The sequence below is a fragment of the Salvelinus fontinalis genome, chromosome 39 (genome assembly GCF_029448725.1).
Source record: "Salvelinus fontinalis isolate EN_2023a chromosome 39, ASM2944872v1, whole genome shotgun sequence".
Classification (NCBI taxonomy): Eukaryota; Metazoa; Chordata; class Actinopteri; order Salmoniformes; family Salmonidae; genus Salvelinus; species Salvelinus fontinalis.
The window spans coordinates 5,237,086-5,248,803 of NC_074703.1; the positions used below are offsets into that span (position 1 = coordinate 5,237,086).

An 11,718-nucleotide genomic window follows, 5' to 3' on the forward strand; every position below is an offset into this window, starting at 1 on the left:
AGTGGACCTACTGTCAGACTGATGGATCTTACATGGATGTACCTGTAGTAAGTGGACCTACTGTCAGACTGATGGATCTTACATGGATGTACCTGTAGTAAGTGGACCTACTGTCAGACTGATGGATCTTACATGGATGTACCTGTAGTAAGTGGACCTACTGTCAGACTGATGGATCTTACATGGATGTACATGTAGTAAGTGGACCTACTGTCAGACTGATGTATCTTACATGGATGTATGTGTAGTGAGTGGACCTACTGTCAGACTGATGGATCTTACATGGATGTATGTGTAGTAAGTGGACCTACTGTCTGGGCTGGTGTTTCTGTTGGTGCTGGCATGGTTTGGAAGCTTGTTCAGAAATCTTGTGCTCATTAATGTGTGGTGTCAAAGGACACTTTGATAATGAGTAAAGTAGACTTCAAAGCTTTTATTGGTAAGGTTATCAATACGACTCGGGTTGTGGAAAGCAGAAATACCAGGTTGAAGGTTATTGTGGAGACGGCAAAAGAGATATTGGGGGTAATAGATGTTACTGTTGAACTGGTTGTTGACATGCTGAACAATCCTAAGGGTGGAGTGATTCAGCATGATATAACGTTTAATGGGTTTGGGGAGGGGGGAGGGTGTGGTAGAAGTTAGTGATTTATTTTGCTTTGAATTTTATTTTCATGGTAGTACAGACTTGGGCAGATCATGATTGATTGTACATTCCAGCACAGTAGGTGGCGACATGCACTTTAAACGTTTGTTTGCGGACCGCCATGATATCGAAGAAGAAGAAGAAGAAGAAGAAGAAGAAGAAGAAGAAGAAGAAGAAGAAGAAGAAGAAGAAGAAGAAGAAGAAGAAACTGTACTATAAGCTCCACTAGGTGGAGGGGGAGGAGGACGGACACCTCAGCGGAAATGGAGTCCCTAGAGAAAGCAAGAACAAGATAGTTGTCAGGAGTAGTGCAGTATTACCATAAGGAGACGTATACTTGGAAAACGGAGGAGGGATGGAGGGAAAAAGAGAGGGAGAGGAGGTCTAAGAGAGAGAGGGAAGAAGAGGGTGAGCTTGAGTCAGATAAAAATAGTGGGGAAAAGGGAGATGATTTGTTAAAGAATGGTAGAAAGTGTAAGCAGAGGGAGCTGAAGACAGGAGGAGAAATGGAAGCGAATGAGGGTGAAGTATCGGAGGTGGTAGGTGTGGTGAAGTTATCGGAGACCGAGGTATGCACCGAGGATCAGGAAAAAGATGAGTTTATGACAGTAGGAGTGAAGTTTATGGAAAAAGTGGACTCTTGCCTTTTGGCTGATCCATTTGTGGTTTCACAGTGGGTGAAAAAAAGAGTTGGGTAATGTGGAATTAGTGAGGGTAACCAGAAGTGGTCTAGTGATAATTGTTTGTGTTTCTGTTGGTCAGAGGGAGAACGCACTCAGAGTAAAACGAATAGGGGCAAGAAAAGTGAATTGTTTCGCTCTCAAGAAAAGTGCACCAATGAAAGGAGTGATAACTGGGGTAGCAGTAAATATAAAAGTTGATCAGCTGAGGGGAAAGATTCTTGGTGTATGTGATGCTCGTCGTTCGATGCGATGCAGACAGGGTGGCGAGAGTGGGGAAACAGACTAGTCATTGTCTGTTCTTTTGAGTTTTGAAGTTGAGTCTTTGCCCGACAAAGTGAAGTTAGGATATATAAGTTATCCTGTACGAGTGTATGTGCCGAATACATTACAATGTTACAGGTGTCAAGCTTATGGACATGTGGCAGCAGTGTGTAGGAGGGGGGGGGGTCCAAGGTGTGAGAAGTGTGCAGAAGGGCATGAGACAAAGGAATGTGTAGTATTGAGGAAAGTAGTGGTATGTGTTAATTGTAGGGGTACACATGGAGCTGGGGTCAGAAATGTCCCGTGCGAGAGAGGCAGGTTGAGGTTTCTAGGGTTAGAGTAGTACAGACGTTGTCATATGCTGAGGCAGTGAAGAAAGTAGAGGAAGATGGGTTAAGAGGGAGGAGTGGTGAGAGTAGTAGAGACATAACAGTACATAGGGATAGGCCGCAAAGGGATATAAGTTTCAGTAAGATTGGATTTTTAGCATTTATAGCAATGGTTATCAACTGTACTGCAGGGATGGAATGGAAGTCGCATAAAATGGAGGTTGTGGTGGCAGCTGCAGAGTGCTATTTGGGTGTGCGAGACTTGATATCAGAAGAGTTACAGGATGTGTTAAGTGGTGATGTCCCATCCTTTCAGGATGATGGCATGAGGTAGGAATAAATACATTTAATTAGTGGAGTAGGGTGGTGTTTATTTAATTATTTTTTTAATGTGTGAGTGTAATTTAGATGGTAAGGTATTTATTTAGTACATTTTTATTTTTAAGCAAAGTACAAGGAAGTTGTACTCCAATCTAGTAGGTGGCGTTAATGCAACAAATTGGATGCCAACCGCCGTTAAACATCGAAGAAGAAGCCACTAGTTGGAGGCAAAGAGTAAGAAATGGACAGGGCTACGATAGCACTGGGGCGGTGCTCTTCATCCACACACTTCCTGAAAATGGGCTCGGAAGAGAGTTTGGACACGAAAGGAGCTTTGGTATCTTTACCAAAACACTCATACTGGTTTGACTTTTGGCTGTTTGTGATGTTTGACATCGCATTTTTCCTCGTTATGTATTTCATAGTTCCCTAGCTAAAATGGTAAGTTTGAGTACTACTGCAATACCACAGATAGCTAGCTACAAATGAGACTTGCTAGCTATGGTGGCTAAGGAAGTGAGAGTGCCAGTAAAGTTTGTTGTGTTTGGGCGCACCCTGTGTATGTTAAAGTTAGTTAATTTATCATATTAAAAAAATATATACAAATACCACTTTTTTAAATCTGGTTGCGATGATTAATGATGTGTTGAATTGTATCCCTTGCAGGAGTGACTTGGAATTCTACACTTGAAATGCTGCCCCCTTTAACCATGACCCCCTGTTGGCTGAAATGATCGATCTTTAAAAAGGAGTGTTTACACCACTGAGGTATAAGGTTTACACGCCTCGACCAGATTGGTGTTCAAATTATATTGGATGAATTCCTTTGTTAGGCCTATGTTTTGTTTTTAACTGCCCACATTTTGGCATTATATGGAATATTTGTCAGTATGCCCAGAAAATAGCAAAATTGTGAGACCATAACATTTGAATATACCTGTTGTTGAAATCAAGACAATGATTTGTGGCAGTCTGACTATTTAAAATGTGAAACTCAACTTCAAGACAACACCTCATTCTGGATAAAAGTGACTGCTAAATGACTGCAACGTCACAGGAACTGCAGGTTAACATGATGTAGCTAGTGGAATAAAGTGTGCTCTCTCTAAAATGTGTATTTCTGATTTGGATATGAGACAAATGAGAGAAGGCGACTTGATTGAGCCACCTAAACATGATGATTGGAACAAGATTACAGCAATAAGTGGGAAGAGATGTATTCCCGGTCTCTTGAACAAAGATCCTACTGAAACTGCATTGGCATAAACCAGAGATCTGTAAGTCTGTTGTCTGGAATAAAAGTGATGTACACTGATATAAACTTATGTAAATTCCTAAATAAACATGTTTTTTTTTTTGTCACATTCTCAGATGTGCGTAGGGGAATCATATTTACTAATAATTTTGACAGTATGTTTTATACAAATATATAGTTTGTTTTTGTATCTGTGTTTTTGTAGTTGCACAGTAAATAAAGACAGCTGGAAGTTTACACCAGAGTCGTGCCAATGAATGGTCGGTAGGTGGCAGTATAAGCGCCTTTTCCCATTGAAGGACCAGAGAGGAAGAAAACTTTCCCGGAAGATAAAAAAGAAGAGGAAGAACGCTAGCCTGCCAGATAGTGGATAAGCTAAACTAGTATACTCCCAAATGTCTTTCTGGGTTTAATATAAACCAAACTAGTTAATTAAAGTTATAAGTCACAACTCAATTATCCATAATGATGGAAATCTGTGTCACGACAAAACCAGTGGAGAATGCAGGTTCGTTTAAAATAAGTACCTAGCTAACGTTGGCTAGCTAGCAACTTGCGGCTACTGTTAGTTGTAGCAAAGATACAGACTGTCTAGGGTGGACCAGCCACTGGGGTAGACTAGCTACTAGAAGATGGATCGAATAGATAAAATAGTTGGGCCACTGATTCACATTTTAGTTACATCTTTGTTTGCTAGCGTCTACTCAAGTTATGCGACAATGTAACGTTATGCCTCCTAACCCGCACTACCAATAATTGTCCAAAAATTGTGTCGTCTCTCACCAAACTCAATGACCAATTTTTGCCCGTAGATATCTTCCTCCCGTTATCCTCTTTGCGCCTGTTGATACCACCTCTGAGGCTACTCTCTGCGGCCATGTGGCAAGTAGCGCAACGAAGAGATGTCATGGATTATGAGAAACTAGAGGAGTTCGTCGGCCTTGTGACAGCGACAGTTCCAGACCTGTTGAATGAGAAACAGAGAGCCAAGCTTCTTCTGCGGCTGCGAACAAGGGTTAGTAGCGAATACAGTTAAGGATGTTGTTTTTGTAAACTGGAACCCCTAACAGCAGTAGTTTGGACAGTGTGTTTAGAGCCATCTGTGATTAAAACGGTCTTTATCTTGCGGTTTATGTAGCTGCTGATTAGTTAGGTTCTGTCCGTTTTCCTGATTGCATGGGGGTTGTCCATGGTCCTGATCAGTTGGGTTCTATTGTCCTGATTGCTCAGGTTCTGTCGGTGGTCATCATTTGTTGGGTGCTGTTGTCTACTTCCTTGAATACTGTTATTCCTTTCAGGTGATACTAGAGTTGTGTTCTGCTGATCATACAGCTGATATCCAGATCATCCAACCCCACCTGGACAGAATTCGCCCCCCTGGACACACAGGGGTAAGTAATGATACTCTGTGGAGGACAACTGTTCAATTTGGCCTGCGATCATATGTATCAAACTTCTCAGAGGAGGAGTGCTGATCTAGGATCAGGTCCCCTCTGTCCTTGTAATCCTTTTCATTGTGATGTAAAAGGCTAAACTGATCCTAAATCAGCTTACTTTGAGATGCTTGATGTATATGGCCCCTGGTCTTTATGGAACCGCCTTTGCCATTCCTATCATTTGAAATGTGCTTATTTAAATCACTTATTTGCCTAGGATAAGAGAATTAAAACATTGACATATTGAATAAGCAACCGTCAGATCCTTTGCACCAATTAGCTTGCGCTAATTTCCAGTGCTTGCTCCTATATTTTAAGGACTGCAGTGTTGCTCCCTCTTATTTTCTGTGGTGGGTGACGGTGGTTTACTGTTCCCTTATCACTGATAAGTTCTATTTCACAGAGTGGAGATGCTGAGGTGGATGCAGAAGAGGCCATCTTCCTGGAGCTCATCCAGACTTTGCTGAAAGACCCAGCGGAGAGAGAACACTTCTTCCAGGTCAGTCTGCCTCCATCATATGTTAATGTCTCTCTCTCTAGCTTCCTGGTTCTGTTTAGTTACCAAAGACAATATTTACAGTCCTTGGAATTATATTGCCCCGGAGGGAAGTTTCCCATAGGTACAGATCTAGGATCAGCTTCCCCGCCCCCAATCTAACCTTGACCACCAGTAGGGTAAATGCAGAACTGACCCAAGATTAGCATCTAGGGTCAACTTCACCCTACGCCAATTATATCCCCATCTATCTTGATTCCAGGAGGTGTTTCCGACAGAGTACGGCGCCAGCTATGACACAGATATGCAACTACTTGTGTGGGAATTCCTTTCTAAACTGGAGAAGATACTGCCAGTACCAGACCTTGGACAGGTACCACAAAGTAACACCTCACTAGGTCACCTTCAGCTGGGTTCAAGTCACCTTCTGTTATTGTATTGGGAAAATCCTGCAGTGCTGACCATGATGGCAACATTTAGACTGGTTAAGTTATAGGAGGGTAATATCTTCTGTATCTTATTAGGAGAAGATATCCAAGCTGTACTGTCACTTTCTGCACATAACCTCTGCCTTATAGCCACTCTGGGGCCACGCTGTTAGCTGAGGTGCTAGCCAGCGGCTTCTCTGGTTTTCTTGAAATGGGCCTAGCATTTTGTAACGTTCCCCGGTGTGAAAAAAAACATGTTAACTTTCCAGCATATTGTCACTCACTTGTTTGCATCTCTGCTCCTATAGACTGTGTCATGGCTCAGTTCTGCTCCCTCTGTCCTGGAGGAGTGTTTGCAGGCCCTCTCTCAACCTGAGGACCTGAAATCCCTGCTGCAACATCACACATGTCTTGAAAACTTGGGCACTCAGAGTAAGGAGGAAATATTAAATGTCTTTCTCTGTTACTACATATAATAAATGTGGAGACTGTGGTATGCCCTGTAAAAACAACCACCTAATGCTTGTGCTGCCCCTCACATTATTAGTCTCATTTTCCCATTGTATTCCTTCAGGTCACACCGTTGAGATGTCTTCACAGGTCTTTGCCTGTTCCCAGTGCCCATTCTTCCACATGCAGGAATCCTACCTCCTCCAGCACATTGAGCGAAATCACCCAGAGGAGTACAGCAAGCTCCAGAAAACTGAAGAGAACCCAGCGCTTCCCAGGAAAACGTTACCCCGTCCTGAATTCCCCAAGCCTTTCCCTATCCACGTAAGCTCTGAACCCGGTGCTCACACATGCCACGAGTGTGGAAAGACTTTCACTCGCTCGTCAGACGTGACCAGGCACCAGCGCATTCACACAGGGGAGCGTCCTTACACCTGCAAGGAGTGCGACAAGGGTTTCAAAAACTCCTGGGATCTGACGAGGCATCAGCGGATTCACACCGGGGAACGCCCATATATCTGCCCTCAATGTGGCAAGGGGTTCACCCAACTGGGCCTACTGTCCCTGCACTTCACCAGAACGCCTTGTGGCCAGAGTGCTGATCCCCCACTACAGTCCACAGAGCAGCAGGAGGAGCCAAACGACAAAGGGAGTGGTCAGTACAAGTGTCAGAAATGTGGGGCTAGCTTTGACACCGTACTAGAGCGGCTGAAGCATAGGCAAACCCACGTGGTGAATCGCCATTACAAGTGTTCCCAGTGCGAGAAGATCTACGGCCGCCCGTCTGACCTGAGGAGACATCAGATGAAGCACACCGGAGAGAGACCCTTCCCCTGCGCAGAGTGCGGCAAGGGCTTCACTCACGTGTGGCTGCTGAACAAGCACCGGCAAATCCACACCAAGGAGCGGCCGTACCCGTGCCCGGAGTGCGGCAAGAGTTTCACCCAGTTACAGATACTGAACAGACACCAACTGATTCACAACGGGCAGAGGCCTTTCCAGTGCTCCTTCTGCGAGAAAAGCTTTACTCAGCTCGCGGGTCTGACAAGACATGAGAGGATTCATACAGGGGAGAGGCCATACCTCTGCACCGTCTGTCAGAAGACCTTCTTAACACATGGGGAGCTGGTAAGACACCAACGCAGCCACAGCGACTTCAGACCGTTCTCTTGCTCTCAGTGTCCCAAGAGCTTCAAAACCAAGCGTGCACAGAGTGAACACATGAATACCCACACAGGGGAGCGACCGTTCTCTTGCGCACACTGTGGGAAGGAGTTTGCCAAGTCTACTTCACTCATAAGACACAACCTGATGCACACAGGGGAGAGACCGCATCAGTGCGCTCAGTGTGGCAAGACCTTCCTGACCTCTGGGGAGCTGCTCCTCCACAGGCGAATACACACAGGGGAGCGGCCATACCCGTGCTCGGTCTGTGAACGGAGGTTTAGGTGTTCGTCAGACCTGACCATGCATCTGCGGACACACACAGGAGAGCGCCCATACTCCTGTATGTTGTGTAAAAAGTGCTTCTCCACCTCAACGCGTCTCAAAAGGCACCTGCGCACTCACATAGGGAAAGGTGTCTAATCATGGCGAGAACCTAAGAAAATATTGTCATGTATATTAATTTATTTTCCAAATCATGTTTATGGACTGCATTACTGAAAAGTATGAGGACAAAATATATGCATTTTACTCAAACTCAGCCTTACAACATGCCTCTATTAAAAAATACAATTATGCCTTTAATTCACATTAAACATTTTATTTTAACACTTGGTGTGGAATTTTTCTTGGCTCAATACTTGTATTTCCCTGTTAACATTCCAACACAAATGTTGTACACACACATTTTCCAACAGTAGACCTGTTAGATCTGCCCATAAACTAGTCAACTGAAAAACAATATGGTGCTCCCTCTGATCAGATGGCTTTTCTGTTTCGTTAGGAAGTACTGCACCAAGCAAGATTGGTGTGAAATAATTATAGGTGTAAAGATATCCCTTTTGAGGTTAAAGCAACAGTCATGCGAGACATTTAGAAATAAGCAACCAATGATTTAAATGATCATTGGGCACAATGGTAAGGTATGGTTAGGTAATTATCATTTGAGGTTGAGTTGACAAAATTAAATTGTAACACTACACAAATATGCTTTCTGATATACTAAGGCTTTTTCTGATAATGGCATATACCATATCAAGGATGAACATGTATTTAAATGTTTTATTTAGAATGCTTAGGTCATCCGTCTTTTAATCTAAGAAAATACTATGGTTCATTATGAAGTATTTTATTACAACTGAACTTTTCTTAATAAAGTATACCATTTATCATCGGCGGGGGGTTATCGTGTCGTTCACTACAAACCGTCACGCAGCGTAAACGTTAAACCTAACTGAACACACCCCTGGAGTCTAACGAGCTACTGACACCTACTGGTGGAGATCGAGTCGTGTCTGGCGACAAAATTCAGGTGATGATCAACATCTCGCCTGTAAACTTTACAACTGACTTAACAAAACAAGGTTCTACAAAATCCCTTTCTCTTTTATGATTGTGTCAAAACATAATGTAGCTAGCTATTCATGGCACAGATGCCGCATCATATTGATGTCCAACTGATGCTCTGTCTTTCTGAACTGGGGCTAATGACATTGCTAAAGTAGATAACATTTGTAGAAAACAAAATTGGCATCATTATGTCAAGTTTACTTGAGAAATGGCAATGTTGGCATCATGAGCTAGCAAAGTTCGGCAGAAAAAGCTAGCAGTGCTAACGTTAAGCTAACTAAATGTCGATGCTCTCCCCACAATCGTAGCTAGCTAGCTGAAGTTATATTCCATATAAAGTCAATCTGGCGACATTACAATGATGACAAAAGCTTGTCCTACTAATTATTTTACTCCTTTTTAAAATGTCATTGTGTTTCCAAGCCACGGTAATGCACTTCATACAATATCTTCATCAACACCAAGACCACATGAAATAGAATGCTCAGCTGGGCATCAGTCGAATAAAACGAATGTTCAAAACAATATTGTATGACGATACATCATGTTATGACACGACATTTGCCGTGGTTAACTGTGTTCCATTTGTTTTGAATCTAAGCAACTGCTACAATGCCGAAGAGAGGGAGAAAGGTATGTCGATTGGTAGACTATATTTGTAAAGGCTACAAAACAAGAATTTATTGCCGGATAAATTACTGTAGAAGTCGTGTTTCAAACGGTGTTAACTTGAGTTTGTGTGTATTTGTTTATTTTAACATGGAACTAGAAGAAGAGGTCAACCCCTGTAACCATTGAGAACGCCAGGTGAAATTACATTAGAAAATTGAGGCCCACATAAATCCTATTTAATTATAATATGTAATTCTATATTTAGGCCTATATACATTTTCTTCCCACAGAAAATAATCTAATGAATTATCTAATAGTATCATTCATGTCACATGAAACCCCAGCCATGGTAAAGGAAGTTTCTAATGAACACCAACAGAGTGAAGCAGAGACAAGTCAGTCTTTGTGGAATTCAGCTACGACTACATTGATTCGCCCAAAGTCAATACTTGTAAATATATATATATATATTATGAAATGCTTACCTTGTACCTATGTTTGTCCTCAATAGTTGCGTGCCTTTCTTTGTTTGCTGAAATCCTTACTTTTTCAATAAACGTTAATCAAATACAACCACCTGCTGTTTCCTTAAGATTCAATTGGCACATGCTCATGTTCACTGAGTTGCCATCTTAGAGCAACAGCAATGAGCAAACAGTCAGTGGTTGTATTTCATTAACATTTATTGGAAAGGTATGGATTTCAGCAAATAAAGGCACGCAACTACAGAGGACAAACATAGGTATAAGGTAAGCATTTCATTATTTACATTTTTTGAAGAATTGACCTTGGGCGAATTGATGTTGTCAGAGCTGAATTCCACAAAGACTTCTCCACAAAGCCTGTTCATCAGAAACTTCCTTCACCATAGAGGGGAGTTTAGTCAGCTAACACATAGCTGACTAATACATATATGGTCAAATATCTGCAGGAACAATGAGACGACACCTGACTCGATACGCCGTTACGCAGGAAAAATTGTGGTGAGCCATCAATTGTGAACTATACCTTTGCTCTGTATGTGGTTTCACTGTAAAAAAAAACATTTGCCTTGACTTGTATTAATAAACCTGCATAATTTTAAACATACATCTTTCATTTATTTGTAGGAATACATTGCCCAGTCAACCACTGCTTTCTCTCAGGAAGATGTTTCCGGTGTTGGCCTACATAACATCTTGGGGAAGACGGTCGAGGGCCTTCTCCAAAAAGTGTGCGGAGGTGTCTCAAGCATCCTGAACAAATATTTGTATGGGGCGGGGGTGTTGTCTGATGCGGTGATCCCAGTAAATCTCTTGCCTGTAACTCCAAATGGGGACAATCAGAAAATGGAAAAAAGATGGCAGGACTGCACTGAGGAAGACTGTGAACTGATAATTATCCGACTGACAGGGATTGTAATTATCACCATGTTGGATAGTGTTATGGAGAGTTGCACTATGGACCCCACACACAGTTCATTCTTAGAAGAACTGGGGCTCACCATAGAAATGGTAAAGATCATACGTGAAGTAGCAGAATGTGCAGCAAACGCCACAAGTAATGATTTCAGTCAGTTCACAGTCGGAGGAGTTCCTCTCTTTCAGAGACCACTGAGCAATCTCTCCTCTGGGCCCAGTCAACCAGCACCCCCCCAAAATGCCTTGCCAACATCCACTGTTCCCGCACCTGTCTCAAAGGTGAGCTCAGCCAGTCCCAGATCTACTGACTCAGGGTCCTCACAAGTCAGGAAGCCAAGACAATCAACAGAAGGAGTTCAGAGACTCTCCGAAAGGCAGCAGGACCCAGGGGAGGAGATTACATCTCTAGTGATTGAAACTATTCTACGGTCAGTAGCGGATTTAGCCAGGCATGGACTTCTGCCAAGCTGCACCCAGTAGACTGGATGCCCCCTTTTTATGGAGCTGATGCAGAAAACAAACGTGAAGCCAATTCATAAAAACATTCATTAAACAAATAAGTTGTTAAAAGGTGAGTCAGCAGTTTGTTTCTATGGCAACAAAAACATGAAATAAAGTCAAATGTACTACTGTTTTTTTTTTTTATATGAAAGCCTTATGAAGGGATTTAACACAGAACGTTATGTTAAAAGATGAATGTCAGTTACAGAGTCAAGTACTGAATGTGAAATGGCAGTGCAGATATCATGATATGATATTTTCCAACAGAACAATGTTGAACAAGACTCCATCCAAGAATACATTCAGATCACCAGATGGTGTTCTACTCTAGAATAATAGCATTGATTATAGCAAGCACGTTTTAAAACAAAGAAAAGGTGTAGAAG

At 42.5% G+C, this 11,718-nt stretch overlaps 2 protein-coding genes across 3 annotated transcripts; both read left to right on the forward strand.

The window, feature by feature from the left end:
- The first annotated feature begins 2,450 nt into the window (after positions 1-2,450).
- Positions 2,451-8,078, forward strand: LOC129838490 (zinc finger protein ZFP2-like). 2 transcript variants are annotated; one of them, XM_055905482.1, is made up of 9 exons: positions 2,451-2,681; positions 2,907-3,517; positions 3,701-3,759; positions 4,308-4,510; positions 4,794-4,886; positions 5,335-5,430; positions 5,690-5,800; positions 6,164-6,287; positions 6,430-8,078. In XM_055905482.1, exons 3-9 carry the CDS (start codon positions 3,753-3,755, stop codon positions 7,890-7,892), a joined length of 2,097 nt encoding a protein of 698 aa, XP_055761457.1. In that variant the 5' UTR covers positions 2,451-2,681; positions 2,907-3,517; positions 3,701-3,752; the 3' UTR covers positions 7,893-8,078. The 2 variants fall into 2 exon arrangements, with proteins under 2 accessions (XP_055761457.1, XP_055761455.1); XM_055905480.1 differs by lacking the exons at positions 2,451-2,681; positions 2,907-3,517; positions 3,701-3,759 and adding an exon at positions 3,774-4,003.
- Positions 8,079-9,342: 1,264 nt separating this feature from the next.
- Positions 9,343-11,346, forward strand: LOC129838491 (uncharacterized). Its single transcript, XM_055905483.1, has 4 exons — positions 9,343-9,452; positions 9,589-9,626; positions 10,363-10,414; positions 10,541-11,346. Exons 1-4 carry the CDS (start codon positions 9,432-9,434, stop codon positions 11,309-11,311), a joined length of 882 nt encoding a protein of 293 aa, XP_055761458.1. The 5' UTR covers positions 9,343-9,431; the 3' UTR covers positions 11,312-11,346.
- The last annotated feature ends 372 nt before the right edge of the window (positions 11,347-11,718 follow it).